Source organism: Falco peregrinus, chromosome 13, assembly GCF_023634155.1.
Source record: "Falco peregrinus isolate bFalPer1 chromosome 13, bFalPer1.pri, whole genome shotgun sequence".
Classification (NCBI taxonomy): domain Eukaryota; kingdom Metazoa; phylum Chordata; class Aves; order Falconiformes; family Falconidae; genus Falco; species Falco peregrinus.
Window position 1 is genome coordinate 6,998,584 of NC_073733.1, and position 26,046 is coordinate 7,024,629.

Sequence of the window (26,046 nt, forward strand, 5' to 3'; positions counted from 1 at the left end):
CCACTTCCCAGAATTCTATAGTACGCAGCACAGCCTTAGAGAAAAAGAAGGGCTTTGCAGCTTGTTTTTTCTTGCTTTAACAAGGAATGGTTTAGCTGGAATTATACAGATACTTTGGCCTAATGCGTGGATTCCCTTGCTTTCCTTCTCCATTAATGTTTAGCTGCCCATTAAAAATAATCCTGCAAAATAATAGGAATATCCTACAAAAATAAAGGGAAATGTGTCAATGGTAGCTCTGTTTCTGTGCTAAACCTGCATAGTACCAAATCTTCCTAATGTGTACATACCGAATATGTCTGAGCAGTTGTTTGTTTGTTTGTTTTATTTGGAACATTTGCAATTAAAAAGAAGACTTAGACAGTAATGTATTCTGTACTGTAACGACCAGGCAAAAATCAGAATGCACATGTTCAGCTTTTCTTCCAATTCTATCTTCTGCTAATTCATAAACAACACATGTGTTTGCATCAGTTATCTCCAGCCACATAATATGAGAGAATTTTCAGACAGGAAAAGATTTCCTAGAACTAATTGTGTGACTGTAAATCCTGTTCACTCTGGACAGTCAGAAATTAAGCAAGTTTATGGGTTTACTTATAATGATAATGTGTCATATTTAGGTTAAAAAAAATATCTGTAGTTCTGAAAATGTTTGCAGTATTCTGATTAAACATCTATTCTTTTGTAATTAGAATTTGAAACTGTAGATTAGACTGCAAAGGGCTGCAGTAAAGATGTATACTGAGGTATATGTTCTGGAAGATTTTTGTACAGTAAAACTTTGTTATATTTTTATAGTAAAGGGCGAATCAGAAATTCTGTCTCATACTTTGTCTAGAGGTGTTATATGCACAGACTAATCCCCCACACAGTTTTGTCAAGACCCAGCTTACTAAACCAACTGTTTAATAGGAGACTGACTTGGCAAGGCAGAATTACCTGTTCAGCATCCCACCAGCTTTTGGCAAAGCCAAGAATACAGTCTAAACGTACGGCATTGCCAAGGCCAGTTCTCTAACTCTGGTAGTTGCTCTGACTATAAGCAACCCAAATGAAAATAAGAATTAGGAACACGTTTAAAACTTCAGAGGACATGTCACAGGTAGAGTTGTTGATGAAAAAACTGGAGAAGAGCTGTACCTGCAGGAGGTGTAGCGGCTCAAAGTGCTGACTGACAGCTGCAGCCTTCAGTTCTGTAATGTGCCTGTAAATGCCAGTGCAGACTCTTTCTGTATGCATGCACTCACAGGCTGGAAAAAACATATTCATTATTAAAATGACTTATGAACATGCAGTAATTTCATTGTCACACGGAAAAATAGTGTGTAAGTATTGCCAGAAAAAGACTGCGAGGATCTCTCACACCACATAAAAACACAGGAAACATTGATTCTCCTTTTTAGGGTAATGTTATTGCGCTCTTACATAAATTGATTTTTTTTTTTCTTCTCTCCCAGAATAAAGTGCTTGAAACCTATTGCCTATTCCCTTCCTTTCCACTAAAATAATTGTTTTTTCAGGTTTCATAGATACTTTGCCCTAATGTTTCAAATCTTATGATTTGCAGTGTAATACATTGTCATTATCTCTGACAGCCCCATCTGAACATACCTTACTGCTTTTTCTGGAGTATGTATTAAACCCTGGCAATTCAAAGGAATGTTTTTCATTTTCTCCATGTCGTCTTAATTGACTCAGTATTTCTTTTCATACCTTGCTTTTTTTGTGGGTTGTTTGTTGGGGGTTTTTGGTGTTTGCTATTTATTTTCCCACTTCAATCAAATTCCCAAATAAAAAAAAAATAGACATTAAATAGGAATTTTTACCTGACGTTATTTCTGATCTTCCCTACAGTCTGTTACAGTTTGCTCATGGATAAACCATTGGACATGCTTATTTTGAGTAAAGTTTTGCTTTTAGATTACCCAAGCATTAGAATTTTTAAGTTTTCAGTCTAAATATAAAACATACCTTATTTTGATTTTGTTTCAGAGTGGTGGGGTTTTTTTTAAGTCCAGTTATGTGCTTCAGTATTTTACATATTTGCTTGTTCCTTCCTTTTTTAGATCAAATTTCTTTCTAGTTCCTCTAACCCATTTAGCAGTATTGGCAGTAAGGTTAATGCTGTGCTGAATGGACTGAAATCTCCCTTCACTGCACTGGCAATGAGCCAAGTCCTGTGGAAAAAGACAGCTTAATTTAAGCAATCTTATCACCATGGTAATAGCTCCTCTAAGGGGACAGCGAGATACCAGACCATGAACCTGAGATTCAATTATCATTAATTTATATAAAACTTTGAAGTACTGGAATAATAAGAGAAGTATTTGGGGTTCAGGGCAGTTATGATTTTTAGTTACTATTCAGCACTATTTTAGAGCCCTGAAGTTTGATTATGGCTTTAAACACTTAAAAACTTTGAGAACTTGGGAATTCAAGAACTTGATGGAGATCATCATATGGATGGAGTCGTTCCTTTCTGTGTTATATAGTGATTTAAGAAACTTACTTAAGGCTATCTGGATTTCTGTTTCCTAAAAAGAACATCTCATTTATAATTCTGTTTAGTATAGGGGCAATCTTCACAACTATCTCTTGCCAGTCAAGAGATTTAGTCTGGGCTATGGTTTTCTCTTGTTCTTTTTTAATCAAGCTCATAAATATTTGTGCTCTTCAAAAAGCACATCAGTAGCCCTTCAAATCACAGAAACCTGTACAAACTCACTTTAAGCTGGAAGAGTGCTAAAAGCAGAAATAATTAAAGAAAAATGCATATATAAATACACACTCACACGGTTCAGTGTGCTCCGGGAAGGTTTATTAAAAAATAAACCTTGGTCTCTTCATTTGAGCATCGTGTGAATCTTGTCCCCAGTGCAGGGATGCAGTAACCACTTTTGTGCCTGCCTTTTTCCCAGTTCGATGTTTCCATAGCAAACAGAATGGCTTTTACAGCTCCCAAGACACACAGGTGTTAATGATCATAAACCACCAAGCAGGGACACAATTACTATTTGAGCAATACAATTCATTAGGAACTTGTTTGCCAATGGAGCCTACTTCTGCGTTAAATGACCAGACTTGTAGTTATTCCAAGAACAAATGGAGGGGAGGGTTTTGTTTACCATCTTTCCTTCGAATCAAGTTGGTCAGTATTTGTTATTATGACCTTTCATTTGTATTTTTTCATTTTCCACCTAATTAAACAATAAATCTAACCTATAGAGAGGGTGACCATATTAAAAACAGACACATGGCAAAGGTTTTAAAGCCTGTCCAAGTCCCGTGTGTTTGCATTGCACAGCAGAAAAGATCTAAAAATATTTATGGCTTCTGAATTGAAAAAGATAAATTGAAAACTGTAAATATGACTATGAACTTAAAAGAAAAGCTGTAAATATGACCCTAAATTTAATAATGTGAGAATGAAAGCATCTTTTATGGAAATACAAATATAAAAATTTGTCAGCTACAGTGAAGTACAGTTTTCATGTCAGCAGCAATGGCACTTGGGGGTCCTTCTTTTGAATAATTTGAGATCCAGTCACTAAGGACAATAAGGTGATTTAAATTGTTCATATACTCTACCGTATTTTTTCCCTGGGAGAAGGTCTGGTGTGGGCTTCCCTGGAACAGTGAGATAGTGTTTGTATGCGAGGGGGTTTTTTGTGCAGGCTTAACATAGTAACTTGAACAATCACGTGGCAGATACTCTTCACTCATTATTTTGAATAATGGAATAGGATATCAAGATATAATTAAAAGTAAAGATACATTGTGATTTTGTGGCTGAAATAAGCAAGCAGCTGGTTAGCTTTCTATGAAACACAGTGTTTTCATTTATAAAACCAGAAAGAGACTGAATATAAATTTTGAAAGAGAAAGAGAATTACAGGTTAATATAGAGGGTCAAGGCTGATTTGGGAAACAGAGACTGTGAGAAGGGTTCAGAGATATGCAAAAGATTCTACCTTTTCATTTCAAAGAAACTCACATATGTATGTGTAACATTACTGTTCGGGAATGTCTGTCTACCCACTGGATAGCTACTTCTAGTAATCAATTTTGGAAGACTAGGTAGTATGCACATAGTTGATGTGATACACCTCTTGCCAAGCAAAGTTTGTGGGGTTTGTCACTACTACTACAGCTACTAGCTATAGCTTGGCTTTAGACCTTACACATGTAAGTGTAGGTATTTGGAAGTATACTAAAATGCTAGTAGTAAGTTAGTCAGAATATGCATGAATACTCACAGGAGAAAATTCATGGCAACTACTTCTGCTTTAGTTACCTCATTCCTTTTTCTTTTTTAAATCATGCTTCTAACCACAGAATATAAGCAACAAAGTTACAGTATCGCTGTTTTTATCCTCCTTGATTCATGGTTTCAAAGTATTCTGCAAATGTTATGTACTTTTCTTTATATAACTTTCTTAGATATTAAAGTATTATTGTTCTCATTTTCCACATCAAAATTTTAAAATTTATTGAAAAAAATTAGAGCAAACGATGAACTTCTTCCTTCCTCACCCCATTAATCTCCATGTGCATTGATCAGCTGTTGTTTGAGCTGTAGTGCTAAAGGAAAGTTCTAAGCCACAGAAAAGCACTTTTGAAAACTACAGGATTAATGTAGCAATGTCGCCATGTATCATAATAATAAAGCCCATACTGATCTGTACAGGAGTAATTTATGTCCCCAGTGTGGTAGGTTTTATTTTTTTTGTTTGGGTTTGGGTGGGGTTTTTTTCCACTAAATAGTCATTGAAACCAGAAGACAGTTGCATTTTCGACAAATGTCCCATTTTAGAAGCTGTTCTTGATTGATTTTGGCACTGTCCTATATTTATATAATTACTGTCCCAGATTTCTGCCAGGGACTTGAAAGTTTAGTCACCTGGTTAACAGGCTTAGCTTGCCTACAGCAACAACAGACAAGTGAGTCAGCATCATGTCACTTGTTTTTCTGTATTGAAGTGAAAAGTAAAGGATACAGATTCTTTTTACATCCTTTCACATCCAGGGTCACAGGGCTGGGGTTTCAAATACTGCATAAAGAAAGCATCAGTGAATAAAAGGTAGTGATTCTATGTGAATGATTCAAAAGGCAAGTCCAGCTCAAAGAGGAAATTTTAACAAAGCAGTTCTGTTCCCAGAGACAAATCTCTAGGTGGTTTCAAATGTATTACATTTATATATGTAAAAATTGAATGACAAAATAAATCAGATAACTAGTTTGCAAGGCCATTTCCCTCTTCCTTCACCCATGAGCATTCTTGTTCCTACAGTTCTTGTACACAAAAAGGTAAAACAGGGCACATAAAATGTTAGGGCAGATTCTATCTACAAGTCATGCCTTTCATTCACAAAGTTTTCCTGAGCTGGTTTTCCAGATGAGAGTATAGTGCATGTATCTTTATTGTCAAGCAGGTGTCTTGGTTTATATACCATATACTTACCTTAGAATAGCTGTCCTGGTTTTGTACTAGAGTTTGCCGAGTACCATATGCAAGATTTATAAACAGAGGACCATATTCTGATTATTGTCTAGGTTTAGAAGCTTCCTTTTTTTTTTCCCCTCCCACTTTGGGTACAGAATAGGCTGGATAGAAAATCAGGAAAGAGCAAATTTCTGCTTCTTCCCACCGTCACGGTGGGACTGAGTGACTTTAAAGGGTCAGGTAGCTATGGGCTTGTGGCTGATGTTTGCCAAAGTAGATGGGCAACTGTATTGGTTCCAAATCCCCTTTGGCTGTCATCTTTACATGTTATGCCAAAATCACAATCCTCTTATGTTTCAGCTACTGTGCCTCTTTAAAAATTCCCTTTGCACTTCTGTTGACGTCTAAAAGAATTACTTCAATTGCCTACTTAACATGGGAACAGATATACAGTTATATATATTATATGCAGTTATAGAATTTAGTTGAAAAAAACCTGAAAAATTTAAATGATCAAACTGACACTTCTTCGTTTTCTTATCACATAGCTATGCAGCAATTTGTAACACTTTAGGTAACTATTTCTTGAATGTGAAACACATACAAGTACCAAAGTGTTCCTACTTGGTTTATCCATGAGAAATGCAGACTAATTTTTCTCTCGGTTTTATTGCAAGATTAATGTTTCTACTGACTCACTCGGCGGCTCACTTTCGAATCTGCTTTTGTTCTTCATTTTTTCCTCTTACAAACCTGCAGTTTTAAATGGAAATGGAAGGAAAACATATTATAGGTACACATGAAGGTGGACTTCTAGGCGTACAGACACTAGGGACAGGGTAAATGCATCAAACTTGCAGAAGTGACACCAAGCCCTTGACAAAGTTCTGAGACATTACTATGGTACTGGGGTATGAAAATATTTTCTTAGAATTTAATTAAGGAATTCTGTGTGGGTTTAATCTGGTTTCTGTAATAGTATTATGTTACTGCCACATGAATTCAGTTGGGACGTTGCTTTGTATGTAGCTTTTCTAAGACTTAAATTACCATTCCAGATAAGCCAAAAGTACATAACAAAATGTCCTGATAGAGAAGGCTGTAAAGAAATGAAGTCTAAGAAATGTTCTCTAACCTTTTCCTAGCTGAGAATTCATCATTTTTGTATGAGCTGCACTCTTGGAGTTATATGGCATTCCTCTTGAGGTTGAACAAGAGCACTTAAGTGAGCCACATGAAACTGCTTCTCTACAGAACGCAAGCTATTCTGTGATCGGCAGGACTAAGAGGTCTAATTTATTGCCTCCTGTCACCTGAACTCTGCAGTAACTCCCTTCCCTTCCCCTAAACTCCCTTTACTGGGCATGCATGCCATTGCAGCAGGCTTAGACCTGGCTATCGATGAGAACGATGCATTCTGCATCGCTGGCCACCATGTGCCGCGCTGGCTGGGTGTCTACAGGGGCTTAGAGAGCACAAAGAGCCGAGTTTAGAAACAGGACCTCACTGGGGCGTTAGCTGGTTTTATTGGGTTGTTTGGGGCGATTGGTGGTTTTGGTCCAAGTCCCCCATTTTTTATGAGTCTGGTAGGATCTTTTTCTTCCAGTGTGCTTCACTTGAGAGGATTCAAAGTTCAAAAGTTTTACATTTGTAGAGACGAACAAATGGGTAGATAGGCAGACAGAGGTCGTTACCTTGAATAGGGAATGTTTCCCAACTGCTTTTTCTATATGTGAAATTATTACTGAGCCTTTAATAATTCTTTATGTATTGGAATTATAACTGCAACAAAATTAAGTTACTTCTTTTTCACAAATAAATGCCTTATAGATTAAGTTTGTATTTCTCTTTTTAAGAGAATATGATAATTTTCTTTATGGATGTCTTTGACCTTTTTTGTGAACATTTAGAATTTCCTCACTTTGGAACAAGTGGTCTTATCAATCATCCTTATAAATTCACTGTTTTTTCTCAGTTTACCAAAAAAAAAAAAAAAAAAAAAAAAAAAAAACACCAAAAGAAGCCTTAGCTTTTCTCTTAGATTAAATATTAAAGCGCACACCAAGCTGCATTCACATCTAAACTTTTGAACTGCAGCTTTTATTATTTTTCACTTTAGAGGGAGCACCTGATTTTATAGAATTGATAGCAACAGTTTAGCGTGTCCTGCTGTCCTTTGGGAACAGTGGTGTGCCCAGACAGATGAGGAGTCGTCTGAGTTTATGAGAACATAGTCACAGTTTAGCTTTGGAAATCTGTCTGTGTGCCACCAGTGTTTTTCAAGTTTTATAGAAATGTCTTTGGGTACTCAGTATACTCTCCCCAAAATGGAAGGCATAAACAATTGTGGTTTTTAACATTTTCTGAACATTATTTCACTGGTAGCTCCGTTTCCGTGTAGCACTGCCTCAGAATCCCAGTTTTGTTACAAGTTAAACCTATGTAAAACCTCCTCCGTGGGGATGGAGCCAGGTATCTAGAAGGGTGTGAGCTGGATCCAGCTTCTGTGCGCTCTTCTGCTAAGGAAGAAATGCATCTACGCACTAGCATTTTACCATCAGGCTATGACGCCACATTTATAAATCCCTGTGCAAGAGAATAAAATTATTCCTGACTATTGATTGCAAGGCTGTTAGAGTCTTTAACAATAACTTTCAGTTTAGCATTTCCTTCCTTTACCTCTGATACCTTTGAGCTGTGCACCATAAACGACAATCAATACTGCCAATATCAGACAATTTTGCTGTAATTTCCAAAATATTTAAATGAGAAATTATCAAATAAGTAGGCTTTTGGCATTAAGTCTTGAAAAGGTAAAGCAAGTAAAGAACTATTGGCTGTCTTTATATATACATATACATTATTTGTGTGTATATATGTGTATGTATATATGTATACATACGTTATATATGTATGTGCTTATATACGATAGCACATTTCTAATTTTATGTGGTGATTCTGTTTCCTTGAATATCAATAAGAATTTTGCCTTGACATTCTTTCCTATCAAAAGTATATGTGACTGTATCTTGTTAACTGCTGACTGAAAAGTGAGGCTTCCTGTGCTTGCAAAAGCCTTCACGTGTGTCAATGAAGCACTGATGCCAAAATAACCAACTATATTCTTATCGTCTGATATGAAGGAAGCAGATTTATATAGTCCTAGACAGTTACATTACTTCATTTGAAATTATTATTTTACTGTATTTGAGTTGAGAAAAATTGAAGAATTACTGTCTTCAGAGCATCGCCATCTATACAATGCATATATCTACAACTGTGAACATCAGTGGGAAAGAAAATGACAATGTGTTGTCGAATGTAATGCCAGGATGCTGTTGCTGAGTCAGATTGAGTTGTCCTTTTTTGTCTGAGTGCTGTTTATTTTGGTAGTAAGTATGAAGTAGGAATAGCTAGTACTCAACATAAGCAACACAAAAATTCCTTTCTTGGGGTTTGTCAAAAGACTCCTGGTATGTAGGCACTGCAATCTAATGCAAGCTAACTGGTTTTCTCATTTACCTCCTTTTTTATGTAACTGCCTGAATAAAAGGCCCTTTAAAAGATAAAACTGCTCTGTAATACTTTTCTATTTTTTTATAACCTGGCATTTTGAGAACTGTAACCTTTCTTTTAAAATCTTATAATGGAAATACCTAATATCATACTCATTACACCATTTTAGCTATTACCTTTCCAGGAACATGTATTTACAATATTCTTAAAGTCAAATGTCACAGTATAATCATTTCATGCTCTTGAGTGTTTGGTCCTGTGTATGTCCTGATGTGAATCCATCAAAGAAATTCTACCAGCGTGGATTGATTGATCAATCCATATATGTATTCAAAAGCTTGTGCCTTGCTGAAGGTGTAGAGGTACATTCGCCATTGGGAAGATTCTGGACCATGTCAACATTGGCCAGTTAACTTCAGCTGTGAAGTGTGTCTGTGGCTTGCAGGCGTCGCAGTGCCATGTGATTTTAAGTGCAAGATCCTCCTTTGGTTTTAGCAAAAACTGAGGGCAAGCTGCACCCCCAGCACAAGTGGAATGGTAGTGCTTGCCTGGGTGCTGCAGAACACTTGCACCGGCTCCCAGCTAATGGAAGAACAGAGAAGTGGGTTGTACAGGAACCAACGGTAGCAACAGTCACGGATGCTCTTACTCAGCTGGGAGCCCGTATGAACGGGGCACAGTTCAAAGCACTTGAAATGCAAGTGTGTTGTTGCTTTTCATCGCTTCACATCAGTGTCTGGCTCCCAAGGCGAAGACCTGGCAAGCTCAGGAGATTCTCTAGGAAATGTCTTCCTGAGTCGGGGCACCCAACCGAAAGGCTGCATAGATCAGGCTAAAACAACTCCAGTGGCAGCCCCGTGGCCAAGGCAGTCCTCCTTCTTGCAAGCTGTGTGGTGTCCATGCCCCTTCCCTTGCTTCCTCAGCTCAGACCTCATGGCTTAAGACCAAGGAACACGGAGATGCTCTGAACTTCTTTGGGTGCCTGCTATGCCATGAGGTTTAGATGTGCGCCTGTCAGGAGCGCACTGAAGAAGCTTGCTCACATAAAACAAACAAAAGAAGGTCCAAAGCAAGTTGGTGTCTCCAAAAGAACATGTGATTGGTGTGGTCAGCCTTGAATGTGTCCTTTTTTGCCACAATTCCTGAGCAGATAGCGCAGTAAGTTATTTTTTAAATTAAATATCCTTTCCCAAATTCTCTTGCAGAGCACTTGCCAGTCTTGAAAACTATCCATCATCCTATAGACAACCACTTTATATTTCTGCACCAGAGCCTGTTCTGCAGGGCACATTTTTGTACCTTATTCTTCGTGCCATAGGTCTTTGCTATTTTTACTTGAAGGCAATCAGTCCTCCAAAATATGCTGAAATAGGTCTCCAAATGAATCCTTTCTTAGTATGTTTGAGAATCACCAGAGTAGGCAAAAGCATTTGGAGAAAAACTGCTTTCAAAATATCTCAATTGAGAATACTAAGCAAATAGTATTCACCTATGCAGTAACCACAGTCCTTCAAAATGGATCATCCTTGTACATTTCCCAATTAGTCACCTTGCTCTCTTTTTTCTTTTTTCTTTTTTTCTAGTTCTGTTTTTTTATTTCTTTATATTCTGGAGATAACCCATAGTAAAAATAAATACTCAGAGTGGTAGTGGCTTCTGTGCTTTCTTTGTACTCTTGGTGAGATAAACCCAGTTGTGTGTTTGTGGATGGGGTGGGTGCCACTGGCGACAATTCCCATGTCTCGGGCACACCTGTGTGACAAGGCACACAGGGGTTACTCATCTTGGAGGACCTCCAGGTGCCGTGCTGAGAAATAATCTTTCCTCAGCATTACTCCAAACCACTGGGAGCATAGTTTCGAAATCATGTACATTATATTGTTTGTTTCACTGAAAACTTGCTGGAAATCTTGTGACGTGGTTGAAAAACTGCCGGTACGGAGGGTATTCAAATACATATCGTCCTCTGTTTGATATTTTCTCTGGAAATACGCGGTGTTTATCATACGGTGCTTATATAGTTCCTTTCACTTCTTAAATCACAACGTGTTTTTTACAACGTGGTTCTTTGTTTTCTCTTTGTAGGCATTTCCTATTTAAACACGGATCTGGGTCTTCAGCTATCTTCAGCGCAGCCAGTCAGAACTATCCTTTAACATCCAATACTGTTTACTCTCCACCTCCTAGGCCTCTTCCTAGAAGTACCTTTTCCAGACCTGCCTTCACTTTTAACAAACCTTACAGGTGTTGCAACTGGAAGTGCACTGCCTTGAGTGCTACTGCCATCACAGTGACCCTGGCGCTGTTGCTAGCCTATGTCATCGGTAAGCCTCTCCTCCTTCTCTACGCTGAATTATTCTTGACCTTTTCTGTTCTGTTGTCTTGCTTACTTCTACACGAATACAAATCATGTTTTACTAATAATGTTTGCCATGGGGTGCTTTGTAAATTCTGGCGAGCAAAACGCTAGGTTGGCCAGAGGTTGAATACAACATGGAATTCACATCAACATTCTGCTCTGCTAACCCTGATGCTGCCTAACAGAGAAAGAAATACTATTTAAGATGACTGTTTATATTAGGAGAGGACTCCTACTGATTTTAATTGCTGTGTATTTTTCTTAAATTAAACATTTGATTTTCATATTAAGGCTTACGACATTGTTGCTTTTAAAGAATTATTCAGAAAAGGCTGATAACAATTATATTTTGCCTTGCTATCTTTATTACATTTCTTCAGTCTGATCACAATTTAAATTTTTCTTTTTTGCCTCTTAGTTCTTATGTCGTTGGCTAGAATGACAGCTAGGTCTACAAATATGCAGTATTTTGCACCATGTTTTCTAAGATACATTTTGCTGTCCCTTTACTGAATTTACATTTCAGAAATATTAAATTCAGAAATAGATTGAAGTGCAGTTACTTAATTTCAAGCTCATCTTTGTAAGTGCCTAACTTTGCAATTTTGCTATTGTAGTAGAATGGCAGGATTTATCAGAGTAGCTAGAAACACCTTTTTTTAGTTTGCTTTAGAGGGTAGATGTATTGGAGGTGGGCTTGGAGTCAATGTGATTACAGTCATACATGGGAGAGCAAGTCTTTGTGACTTACTATATGACATTTTGGCTCAACATTAATTATCACATTGGTTCTTCAACATGAATGGAAAAATGTTACAAAACATTTGTTATGTAGACTCTTAAAATGCAGCTGTGGCTTCTGTAAACATAGGGAAATCTAATTAGTTTTTGCTTGTGTGACACACATTCTCACATGCAGTCCTGGTTTGTTGATTTATTTGTCAGTTCACAGCTGGGCAGGAGCCAGAGTATTCCCAACATCCTGTATCTTGAATGGGAATAACTCTGGGTTTGCTTAAAAGAGTGGTTTGTGCTTGGTAAAACTTGTCCAGAGATACAAGTACAGATACCTCCGGACCAATAAGTGGCTACTAATTTTCTGTATTCTCTGAATAACTGTCTTTATGGTGAAAATTATCACCATTTCACTCATTTTTTTGTTTTCCACTGTTTTTTCGGGGTTTGGAGGGGGGTTGTCGCATAGTGACGAAGTTCTAGTTGCTGTCAGTGAGATAGTCATCAGGAGGGATTTTTTCCTAACATCCTTATCTAATGCATATGGGAAAGCAGATCTGATCATTTCTGGTGTATGATAATTTCAAAGCACCTGAGGATCTAGTAAGCTACATTAATTGCAGATTTACATAACAGCTGGTGAGCATATGCCCTCAGTTAGGACTGGCTGTATAATTTTTGCAGCCTCATCTGTTTGCTACAGATATATATCCCACCCACACCATTTAGATTTTATCTGGATGAAGCACTGCCTGTATCATCCCTGCTTAGATTCCAGTCTGCCACCAAAGTTTTTTCAGCTTTCTAGAGATATACTGGTACATGTCATCAGCCTGAGAAGGCTCCAAGTGCTCCATGTCACTATGGATTAAAAAGCTCTATATGAATTTCCTGTAGATATGTCTGTGTTTATCTTTACCTGGTAACGTGAGAGTGTAACAAGATTTTTCAGTTGGGCAGAACTAGGTAAAATGAAGATGTCTTTGTATTTTATAAATTATTAGTATTTCTAGTTATGTTTTCTATAGCAAAATACAAATCTCTGATCCAGGAATTCTAGTTCAGAACATTTTCCAGGATGCCATTATTTGCTCATGTTTGCCCCAGAAATTTTTCAGTTGCATAAGCTTTCCTACAGATTCAGGTAGTATTAGTTAGCTTATTCCACATTAATATTCATGCTGCTCATTTCTGGTTGGTTAAATATTTAAATAAGTTCATGGGTTGTTCTTATGAGTCAGGTACTTTAGTTCTTTCACTTTTGTTGGGTGTGAATAATAGCATATAAACTATTTTCAAAGTTCGCTTGCTCTGTAAGGTTTCATATTTGCATATCTTTTCACATCAAAAATTTAAGCATTCATGTTTTAAATAAGAGTAGTTGAATATACAAAACCAGACTGTATGTAACACACTGAAAGTGAAATTTCTTTCCCCCGAGTATTTTTTTTCAATTTGCGCACCATGATTCAGGTCCCTCTATTCCTGCTCCAGGCAGGTTTTCTTCAAGTCAGAGGCCATTATGGCTGAGCAAGGCCTACATACTTGGGTCCAAATTGCAAAACAAAACTTGTTTTCATTTCAGGAACAGACTTCACCTGGGATCAGCCTAGTGGCTGTTACTGGAAGAATAAGGGAGACTTCATAAAGGCAAAATTATTTTCATCCTTGTATATAGTCTGCATTAACTTATAATGAGCTGCAATTTTAGGCCAAATGAGCGTAGATCAAAATTTAACATCAAGCTTTCTCTTCCCCTTATCTAATAACTTAAATATGCTTTCTTAAATATCTTTTACTGCCATTTGATGCATGAGGTACATGGTACTGTTAAAAATAGGCCCAAATCTCAGCCTCAGTTGGGAACATTCCCAAAGTCTTGGAAACCCAAAGCTTATTCCAGATCAAAAATTTACAAGTGGCTCTTATATTTGTAATGAACTGAGACCTGTGCCAGGGTGCTATAAGCTGTGATTTCTTTTCAACCAAAAGTTAAAGTACCAAAATGTTTTTGTTCTTTTATTTTTCAGTCTTTCCCTATTGTCAGTGAGGCTCAATAGAGAAGCTTTTACTTGAGAACACCTACTTCTTTCCTGTTTGCTCTCCTTTGAGCTACTAGTAGTCATTTAAAAATAATCTTTCTCCGTGTTTCCACTTGCGACCTAAAATCACCATGTTTATTATTTGGTCCTTTCTCAAATAAATTTGTCTATTACATGGACGGTAATTTTGGGACCCTGTAAATGGTTGTGTAACAGCTGATCTATTGAAAATCTTTAGTCATAATATTTAGTTTATCAAGTGAAACATCTTTTCACTTCAACACAAGCAATTTCTGTGTATGGGTTCTAAAGTCATAGTAGTTACTCCAAAAAAACCCCTCACTTTACAATGTGGGGGTTTGGTCTCCACGCTGTAAATGCTGAATAAAGGCATATATACTTTTCTTTTTCTTCTGTAGTTTCATATATGTTGAGTACTGTAATGCGTTCCTGGCAACCTGGGGCACAGTTGCTTGAATTTTCCCATAAAAAGGGCAGGAAAGTAGGTGAGCAGCTGGGATGCCCAGCAGCGAGGTGATGCTGCATGTCACCACGGTGGCAAGGTGATGCTGCGTGTCACCAGGGCACCAACGGCTTCACCAGCGGTTCCGAGAGCCTGGCCACGGCTGCAGGAAGTGGGCAGAGTGAAAGTGCTGGTGGAGTGAGAGCCTGACCAGGGAAAACAAGTTATCTGCTCACAAAATAGCAACGTGAAATGGGCAAAAGTTGCCTGCTAGCACTCTCTGTGTCTGGAGGGCAGACAGACTCTGTGTGTTTTAAAGATTTATGCAAATGAATGTGGAAATCTAAAAAAAAAAAAAAAAATAATCTTGAGGGAAGATTACTGAAAACCAGTTACCTTTTAAGTTTTTATATTTTTGATTGTAAAAGAGAAATGCATAAGTCCCTGGGTATGTGTTCCTGTATTTTCTCTGGCATGAGGTGTTTAAAGGACTGAGCTGGCTCCACGTCACCAGTCTAGGTGCAGATATTTACAGAGGTGGCCCCTTGCAAAGGGAAAGTATGGGAAAGAAAACTGAAATTTCTATAGTACTTTTTAGTTTGCTTTATCTGGTAAGTAAGATGGGGACTAGCAGACACTGTGTACATAGTAATGTCCAAAGGCTATAACATAGATTCTGGATTATCGTATATGACAAGAACATACCTATTTGATTCAGTGCAGTCGATAGTTGTTGCTCTCTGTTCATCTATTGGTCTGTGTTGCTATAAAGATTATAAAATAGAATCCTAGAATAGTATAGTAAATATTCTCTTTTTTTTAATCTCATTGTAATAAAAACCTAAGAAGCCATCAGCAACTAAAGAACTTTGACCAACATTTCAAAGCAAGGCAAATACAAGAGGCAGAATAAGAAATACAATGGGTTTTCTTTATAATTTTTCAGAACCACACCTTTTTCTTTATGTACAATACAATGTTTGATGTGGTTGCTCATCTAGTCAGTTATTTTTAGCCCATTAGTAAGTAGCATTTTTCTTCCATGATACCTTACCATTTTATCAGCAGCTGATTTGGACTTGCAAATCACTGGTCCTATTGATCAAAGATGCTGAACTCCTACGATTCCTATTGATTTCAGCAGGAGATGCAAATGTTCAGTGCCTCTGAAAATTGCATCCTATGTTCTTAGATTTAACCATCCCTGACTACAAAATGACTGTTTTATATACAAATGAATTCTCAAGTATGAATATGAAGTTGTCCCTATTCTTCATGATATTATCACTATTTATGAGTATGCACTGGAGATGGGTGTTGGGTCTTAAATTATATTTATATGGAGGGTGAGGAAATTAAAACCTCTCTGCTGTCTGCCATTGTGACCTGTCATTTTGCACTGTGTATGAGGTAGGGGAGTGATGGTTTCAACACTGGGAAAGGCCAGGCCAAATTTTAAGGACGTATGTATCTCAGTGCCTAGATTTATAACGGTTGCGTAGCTTTATGTGATATAAAGGAATAGGAAAAACGGAAATCCCGAACTCTGAGAACTAGAAATGATGCAGAGGACATTCAAGGGGAAAATATGCTGATTTTACACAGAAGAATGTCATGGTATAGTAAACATTGCTAAAGGTTTCAGGTGTGCATAAAAGCTGTGATGCAGATGTGCAACTCTGACATGTTGTTGAACCCCTTAGTGGGATAGCTCTCACTGAGACAGGTACACCAGGGTTTCACAGCTGGAAATCGCCGTGTCTGCTCTCTCTGAGCCTGGGTCTTACTGATGAACTTGAGAGAGTGTCACAAATCTTTAGATACGCAGAGGAGAAAGCCTGACAACATGGTATTGTTGTCTAAGATTAGGTTTTGTTTGTTCCTAAGTCTAACATATGACTCAGTAATGAAAAATGACACCAAGCTAGTCATTATACATCCCAGTAGGAGGATTGCAGGAGAGGAGGGAATATTTCTGTTCTCAGGTATAAAAATATGTTAGGTATAAAGAGAAGACTGCTTGAGAAAGAGAAAAATGCTTGAGAGTTAAGATGGCTGTAACAAATATATGGAAAAATCTGTATTTCATGAAAGGCCACATATGGTCCAAAATAACTTAGCACTTCAACATGGATTTTAAAACGATTCTTAAGACTGAATCAAATATTAACAGTCCCAAATTTTCAAATTTGGTTAGAGCTGAGCGGCATAGCATTTTATTTACAAAATGAGCTTACAAAAGAACACCTCTTCTGTAGGTGAGGGCCAGAGCTCTGATTCTGACACCTATTTGTGTTCATGTATTTTCACATTGCTTCACCTGTACTGGAACTGAGGCACAGATGCACCCATGGCTTCATGCCACAGTGAAATCCAGTTTTAAAAGCAGAACCTGCTAGCAGTTACAGAAAAAAAATAATTTTCTGGCATTTGGTCAGGTCAAGTGCAGAAACAATAGTCAGCTGCTGGTATACATTCTGTTACAGCTCTTCTAAAGTCTGGGCTTCGGGAGGATGATCAACTGAGAGTTTGTAAAATAACTAGAAACAGCAGAGAAAGCTAAACAAAAGCCTTTAGTGGAGGTCAGCAATTTGGAGAGTTCGCATTTGTAGGATTTTTGTCCTCTGAAGTTCGTCTTGCAGGCTGATAAATACTTATTGCACAGGACTTTTTTTGACATCTTCTGACTACTGAGAGACTCTTTGGCACTGGAGCCAAGCCTCTTATTCATATTCTGCCAAACATGTAGCACAGGAGTTGACAAGCTGTGCTTACACAGAAGGTAGATAAGAATAAATTAAATTAGATCATTGGCTTCGTAGCAGATGGTGGGTTAATCCAGTTTACAAAATGAGTTCTGAAAAAAATGTTTATATATTTGTGAATACATACTCGAGTATGTTGCAGAATTGTGGGGACTGAGTTAGTTTATCTGAAAGTGTCAGTTTGTTTTATTTAAAGGTTGAACAAAGTAAGCAATCTGGCCTTATACTTACAAAGATATAGGCCTTTATCTTTTTTTGCAATAAATCTGTTTTGTACCTAAAAACTATTTTTTGTCTAAGCAGCATAGTAAATTAGTGGGGGAAAGCTCTGCACTATGGGTAGGATCTTCTGTATTTGAGAGAGAGGTCGTTTAAAGTTACTCTGAGCAGCTCCGCTGCAGCTGGCCAGGGCAGGGTGTCTGAGGGAGAACCTTAGTTTCACCATAATCCTGTGGCATCCTCCAGTCTCTTTAGCTCCACTGACTACAGACTCCTCCAGATTTCACATCTGCAATAGCATCTATAATGTATGTTGTTAAAAAAAACAAACAAAAGTGTATGTCCATTTTTGTGTTGCAGTTTTATCAGAAACTTGGAATTAAACAGGGCTATCTAATAAAATATAAATGAAATACAGGTATGGTGGCATACATCATATTAACTCTATCTCCAAACATTATGTAAAGAGGGTCAAATTTTGCCTTCAGATATATTTTTGTGCCTCCGGATCACCTTTGTGAAAGCAATGTACAGCTCTGCTCATGGCAGAATGCCACTGGCAAATAGCACAAGGCAAACTAATAACGTAATGATAGAGGGGGGAGCGTAGCAGGCGTTCAAACAAGCCAAGAAAGAATATCTTTTCAGATGAGCTCTGCAGTAGGGTGGAATAAGCAAGGAAACAGAGAAATGAAGGTGGAAGTTCCAGGCTGCCAGGTGAAGGAGCGCGGTTGCTACCAGCGGGGAGGGTATCGGTGCTCAGTTGTCAGCCGAGAGGTTCAGTTAGGCCCAGAGGAGGGGTGGTATGGGCTGATGCTCCTGGTGACTCACCACAGCCCCTCCTAACTTAAACTTGGCAATTTCATCTCCACTTGCCTGCTAGTCTCTGGCTTTTGCTTGAAACCGTAGCAGTTCACCAATGACCTTACGCACCCTAGTAGTAGCTGAGGTATTGTAGGTGCTGCAAAATGCAGGGTAACTAGTTGCAGAATTTTTCTGGAATGCCGGGTAGGCAGAGCCAAAGCAAATTTTGCCTTTTCTGTAGTACATGTGTAGTCATCAGGCCTCAAAGGCTGTTTTTTGTGTTCGGTGGGAGCGTGAGCTACATCCAATAATGCATCTTTAGTCATTCATAATGGTGGGGTTTGGGACTGTTTGTTAGTCAGCAGCCAACCCTCAGGAGGACTGCAGTCAAGGTCTTTTTGTGTCAACATCAGTGTGGAAGGCTGACCTTTGAGGAAAGGGCAGAGACCTTCATCAGAAAGTGAATCCCCCCGCTTTTTACCCAGCCCAGTCCTAAACCGGACAGAGTATTGGTGTCATCTTCCACTTGGTCTGTGGAGTAGGGTCTTATCCCTGGGCCCTACACGTCGGAAATACAGCTGAGAATCTTAAAAATGGATGTGTGCTGTGGGAAATGACATTGTGGTTTGCTGCTGAGTGCCACAGCATGTTCTGTGCCCTTTTGTCTGAAAGGGGAAGAGCAAAAGCCAGAAATCCACTAGAAAAATCAAAGAATGAGTGACTCAAAGTTCCTTCGAGCTTTTTAATTCATTCAGTACATGCCTACTGATTTCTAAAGAGATGTGAGAGAGAGAGATTTGAAAGTTTTATTTACTCTTACTTGGTGAAGTATCTGTATATTTAAAACATGACATACATGTGTTGTGGGAAACACGAGCTTTGTAGCAATTATGTATACCCTAGGTAAAAGAAAAGTATCACAGAAAATGAAGAGGCAAGATAAGGCTCCTTTTCTGCTAAATAAACATTTATTATTCCCTTTAATTCTGAAAAATTACAGTGAATAATAATTCTGAAAAAGAATTTGTGGCTTTCCTGGTGTATGTGGTCTGGTTATTACCAGTGATACCTGGATTTCTGAAGGTAATTTCTTAAGACCTATAGCTAATGTAATGAGAAGCAGGTTGATTTTTGGATTGCCGGATGACCAGGTTTCTGCAGTGATAGAAGTCATTCATTTTAACTCAAGTAGACCTTATTTTCGTAGCAGTGTATTTGGTTGGGTTCAAACACTCAAGTCTTGCACATTGTTTAACATTAAGCTGCTCTACCGGTACCCTGTGTCATCTCCCATGGACTAGAAGGCCAAGGCTGGCAGAGACCCTCATCTCTACAGTGCAGTTGGTGTTTGTCAGGGAGGAAACTGACTGTCAAACACACATACAAATAGTTTTGCTAGCTTGCCAAGCTTTGGCACGAACTATAAAAACAGCAGCACTTCCCCAGCCTGAAGGAAGGCAAAACAAACAAACTGTTGGAATTGGTGCGGATGGATGGCAAAAGGCAAAGTGTGTGTAATCTGGAAAAGACATATAGTAAGGAAAAAGGTGCATTACATATTCACTCCTTGCTTTGTGATGTACCCTCTGCAGCACATGAAAATGCCATCTTAGGAAATGAATAATAGCAACAATGGAAATAGCATAAGAAAGCTATATTCATTATATTCATGATTCTATAATCACTAAAAGCTTATTGATGTGTGCAGTTACATTTTGCTTCTAGTGTTGATCTGTCTCAAGTGCTGATATAATTATTTGCATTAGTATAAATGAAGTGTACATTCATTAGTTATCAACCCCATTGAACTTTGTTCCTTTTTGATCTTGTTAACTCTTTAAATAATAATAACATTGAGAAGCTCAAGCCAGGAGCAAGAGCTGCCTGCTCTAGAGATGTCAAGGCATGTTGATTTTTGTTGTACCTTATGTACGTTGAAGTAATCTGCCTTGCATTAATAAGCTCAAAGATCAGAGCTTAGGTCTGTGTGATCTGACTGCGAGAGCCTTTTCAAAGAATTAGCATGGTCTCTTGATGACTGAATATGAATCTGTAGAATCCGTAGATAGTCAGTAGAATATGAAGCAATCCAGGCAAGTCTCTGGCTGGAGATCTCACCACTAACACCAGAGTAAGTGTCCAGTATCTATTCTGGGGAGTGGGAATTTGCTGGCCAGTGGTGTGTCTCCAGAGCCCAGACCTGATGGTGAAGCATTGCTTTGAGAATTCAGTATATTTGGCTCTCTCCATCCGAAGCCGATATAAAAAAATACAAATGTGTCACAAATACTGTCACCTCACCTCACTACTTTGATAGAAACGCTCTCATTTGCTTGATTTGGGTCATGCATCTGCAGCTGGGTGATCCAGGACTGCACAGATCTGGAATTTGTGATTGTAGATTGGCAGCTTTGCATTCCTGTGGTAGTTTTGGCAAGCCCGTGCCAGGAGCCCGTTCGAGGGATGGGGTTTTGCTTTATAATTTGACTTTTCAGCCTGCAAGGGAGGCTTGTGAGCAAACACAGAGAAAATGAATCATAGAATCTAGTGTCCTGTTTGTATTGAGATTTTTTCCTTAAAAGTATGTGCAAGCGCAAAAGAAAGCGATGTCCTTTCTAAATGCAGGATGCATTCTAGATCACACTGACTTCTCCTGAGAGTCTCTGAGGTTCCTACACAATTCAGGAAGAGCAAGTATATTGCCTTTTGGGCTCCCACTGTGGGCAGATCCTACTCAGTGCAAATTGCTGCGTGTGGCTTAAAGAGGCTGATACTCAGGTTTTGCTCTTTATGTGACAATTGCAGCTCCTCTGTGGGGGGTATCCGCAGTCCGTACTTTAGTGGGTCATCAGTCCTCCCTGCTGAGTTACTTCAGTGCTAAGGTTACCTCTTCTCTGGAAGAATTTGCCCTCCTCAGTAAGACCTAGGTAATTGTCTGGAATGGCTGCAGTACTGTCATATTATGCTTAAAATAAGATCCTCTGTTGCTGTCTTGCTCCTACCACCCTTCAAATCCAGAACAACAGCAAGGAACGCAAAAAAGGTGAATGGCTGTGGGGGCCAAGGGGGGTAGGCAGCTCCCACGTATGGTAATAAGGATGGTTTGTAACTTCATGAAAGGATTAATTTAGATTTCCCAGTGCATAGTAAATAACTATTTTTCTGTTAATATGTTTTGTAGTACAATTGCATGTATTTTAGATCTAGAGCAAGTTTTTTGTCTGCAGTGTAATTCTACAGTAAATCTATGGTGTCAGTGTTTTTCCTAACGTTTAACCTAAATGAAAAGGTTTGGGAATGCGGTGGGCAGAGTTTTATTTAGAACTAGATTGGAAAGGTGAGAACTTTTGCTTGGTATCAGTGCTTTAATCCACAAACTGAGCTCTTTGACAGTTGAAAGCTGAGGGACAATGTTGATGTAGCATTAGGATCTGTCACACAATATGGAGTTAATTCAACTGTTATCCTTTTAATTGCAAATATTTCCATTAACTGCTGTAGAAATTCATCACTCTGACCTGGCTGAACTCCAAAAGAAAGTGTGGAAACTAATTAAACATTGAGTTTTAAGGTAAAATAGTAAATTGCTCATTAGACCCCTTGAAATTCTGATTTATTACTAACAGAATGAAGTAATACTTCACTTTGCAGAAACTGGGTCATAGCATTCTTTCTTAGTCTGACTGAAGGTGCTGTAGCTTAGACATCAATTAATTGGTCTTCATTTTTTTGCAGCAGTACACTTGTTTGGTTTAACCTGGCAACTACAGCCTGTTGAAGGGCAGCTATACGAAAATGGAGTTAGCAAAGGAAATAAAGGAACAGAATCCACGGATACTACTTACTCACCTATCGGGGGAAAAGTTTCTGATAAGATGGAGAAAAAAGGTATGTGTGAATGAGGAGACAGACAGATTACGAATGTTTAAAAATTGCTACTGCTCCAATTCTGTATTTGCTACAGTTTGACGTTATTTTGAGTTCAGGTTCTATCTCCTCTAGTATAATTTTAAAATAGGTATGAAAAGTCCATAGCCAGATTGTTTCCTATAGCAGAACTCTCACTGAAATTAGCAACCGACTCAAGCCATTAGGAAGGTAATGTTCAATGGCAAAATAATCACCCTTCTTTTGTGAGAGAAGAGAGATTAGGGCATTTGACTTCTGTTTTAAGACAGGGGAGGTGAGATCGTCTTCGCCTTGTTCCCGTGTGTGCAAAGGGCCCGATGCTGTGCCTGTCTTGCACACCCAAGTCAGTCTTAGGCAAGGGGAAACCTTTTGTGGCCACAGGTCAGAATATACAGAGGGGTAGAAATCTTAATGCTTTTAAAGGTGTCCAGTTCTTGATGGTGTAAGCTAAAATACAGCATCCTGCCGCATCCCGGCTTAACTGGCTGCAGTAAGGCAGCTTGCAGGAATCTCCTGAGTTTTTCCCAGAAGGCTGGAGCCAGGCTGGTGGCTCCCTGCAGCCGGGGGGCAGCTCCCATCCCAGGCGGCTCCCTGCATCCCCATGTCCGCTGCAGGGACTGGCTCACGCACAGCCCAGATGCATCAGTTCACTGCAGCAGCAGAAAATGGCCTCTTTAAGAATGCAAATAGTCTTCTGCCATGTAAGCAGCTGAACCAGTTCTTTTGAAGGGGCAAAGGAATGCCAGACCTGGCATGGGAGTGAGTGGACTGCGCAGCCAGGAGTGCGGAACAGAGCGCGGAATGTCTCTGGGATGCACAGCTGCTTTCTCTCCAGCCCTGTCATTTAATGTCATTAGGTCACCTACTCCAGTATTGGTTACAGGCTTTGGCCCATGCTTCCCGTTGACCACCACGGGGATGCTTTCTGACTGTAAGAAGCAGGTGGACCTCCATTCATTTTCATGATACTCAGGAAAAGGGAATAAATCAGATTAGACCAGAGAAAAGTGAATGGGAGTAGAATAGGAACGCTAGTCTTTCCAGCTGTTAGGAAGAACGTAAAATTGTACTGAGAGCTCTGCAATGATAAAGATTTTCAGAGCCTTCCACATTTTAGAGCAGAACAGTGGTCTGATTTTGTTTATGCCAGGCAAGATCTATGACTATAAATATGAGACAAGGTGGGACATTGTTGCCCCAGTCCCTCCAGAAGGAAGATTACATCTCACATCAATAGTCTTGCAAATCAATGTGGCACAACTGGATAGAGATCATATTAGATAAATAAGCAATAGAAATATATGTGAGGAGTCAATGATGTTGTTATCCATTATTTAGTCCCTTAGAATGGAGTGGTAGTGAATTGCAGTAAATGTTTTATACACTTTTGTATTTTTGTCCTGGTGCACCATGGAAAATATCTCAAATAGGTCTTCTCCACTGCATTAAATCATTTTGTCAATATATTACAGATTTAATAATAGCTCTTCCAAAGCATTTTGCTTCCAAAGGAGGATGTGCAGGGAAAACATAAAAAAAAAAAAATCTTAAAAATAGATGCTTGAAAACAAAGAAAAGAGTATGTGAGTCAATAGAGATTCAGTGCAGTAGGGAAAAAACCAAACCACACCTGCCTTGCCCCAGGCGATCCTAGCATCTTCTGTAGCTACATAATTGCCCCCCAACACTGAAGCACAGAGGGCTGCGATAGCAGAGCCACTTCACTGAGGGTTTATCCAGCAGTCTCAGAGGTCAGTCGTGAATATAGCTAGACTGTTGTCCCTCTTTTCCCCTTTCACCTTCTGGGGGTAAGCTGTAATCCAGAGTGTATGCTAACAAGGAGTACACACTGGGGAAAACATAAGAAAAATGATGTGGACTTTGTACCAGGCATCAGCACATGCATAGTCTGGCTACAGCTAATTTTTGCTGGTTTTATTTCTTTCCATCACGTTTAGTGTATATCAGTAATTTTATTCCCAGTGCTCATAACAAATTCTCTGTGTAGATGTGCTGGGAAGAAGGATTTGGGAATGGGCAGCTAACTCGTTTCACTACAGAAGGAAACCACAGGAGGTTGATACTCTGCCTGTAAACTTGAATCCTCTGGTGTGATTTCACAGGGATAAATCACTACTGTCAAGATTTTGAGACCTCCCATTTTCCCAACTCAATGCAGCAGCGCAGAATGCTTTTCCAGACTTTGACAGCATACATTTTAACTAATCTTTTAATGGAAATCAAGTTTGCAAACCAGCAAGTCAGATTTCTTTAAGAAGTCACTTTGTAACACACTGACCCACGGCTATGAGTTAACATTTTAATATGTAGTAATGTGATTAAAAACTCAGACATCCTATTGATGCTAGTATTTACCAGGGGAGTACAAGGAGATTGATTGTTACAGGATCAGTAATAATCAGCATATGGGTACATTCTTGTGAAGATAATTGGCACCACGCTGTTCAGAGTTTTACTTTCTTGAAGCCAATAGAAACCTGTGATTAGGAATCTATCTTCTGTTTTAGACTTGCAAGGAAAGTGTGCTTAGAAAGAATAGGGAAGAATCAATACTATTTGGCAAGATTGGGAGCCATACAAGGAGTTGAACATAGATAATTAAATGATACTTTATCATAAGCAACACGTTGTTATAAGAAAGATGTTTTTAGCACAAGAGCAGAACGTGTATTGCAGCACTGCAATTTTAAAATCTTCTATCAGACTTTTTCAAGAAAGAGCAAGGGAGTATACAAGGATAGTCTGTGTATGATAGCATTATCTTCAGATGCCTTTTTTGTACAGCCAAATACCTGTTTGGTTCAATTAAGCTTGGAAACAGAGCTGAATTCTTTTTCTATAAAGAAGGCACAGTGGCTCAGTCAATATGAAACATGCACTTCAGACACAGCTCTTACAGTAGCCTTTTCATGCTATGTGGTTGTCTGAAAAAGTAGGGTTTGAAAGGTAGAGGTGCTGCAACTGCATACTTTCAGTAGGTGGTAGGTAATTATATATATATATATATTCATGTTACCATTGCAGACAGCAGCATGCACTTCTTTGCTGTGTAAGGAGATAAAAATAAATCTGGTTAAAAATAAATCTCTTTTTTTTTTAAAGCTTGCATAAAATTATTACTAAAGCAAAGGTATTTTCCTCCAAGTGTGGAAAAACTCAGACATACGTTATTTTGAGCCTAGCAACACTAACGTGCTATTCAGCATAATTTGATAACATCAATTAGTGAAAATACTCCCTGACTAAAGACATAATACTTTTTATTTTCAACAAAGAAACAGGCCTTCTCACTTCAACAAACTAAGAAGCAGTTACTGTATTTTAAAGGACCTTGAACACCGACCAATAATGCCATTAACTTCAAAAATGATACTGTATCCTTGACTTTTTACTTAGTGCTCTACCGTCTTGTAATTGAATCACATTAATTACCGTGTGTCAATATCACCAAAAAGTTCCTTTGTGTTTTACTTAACCCAGGGTAATTGCTTGCAAAGAATCATTAAGATTTAATATCTCTGGAGTACTGGAAATAGGGGAAAATGTTTTTAAATGTACATCAGCCAAGTAGGATCTTGTGTGGGTCGGGGTGGGAAGGGATCCACTTTCATTGCACAACATAGGAAGTTTAATTCTCTTTTCAAAACTCAATATTCAAGATTTTTTCCATCAAGCAAATTAGACAGAAGTAGTTTCACCTTGAACATTGTAAAAGCAGCAATTTGGAAATACTTTTAACTCACAAACCAAGTAACAGGTGTATTTT

At 38.5% G+C, this 26,046-nt stretch overlaps 1 protein-coding gene across 2 annotated transcripts in view; it reads left to right on the forward strand.

Annotated features, from left to right (window-relative positions):
* Positions 1 to 26,046, forward strand: part of TENM1 (teneurin transmembrane protein 1) — a 349,702-nt gene that overhangs the window by 182,948 nt on the left and 140,708 nt on the right. For both annotated transcript variants that reach the window (XM_055818110.1, XM_055818111.1), the window contains exons 5-6: positions 11,049 to 11,287; positions 22,086 to 22,238. In XM_055818110.1, coding sequence (XP_055674085.1) covers positions 11,049 to 11,287; positions 22,086 to 22,238 — 392 coding nt within the window. The remainder of the gene's footprint in view (positions 1 to 11,048; positions 11,288 to 22,085; positions 22,239 to 26,046) is intronic.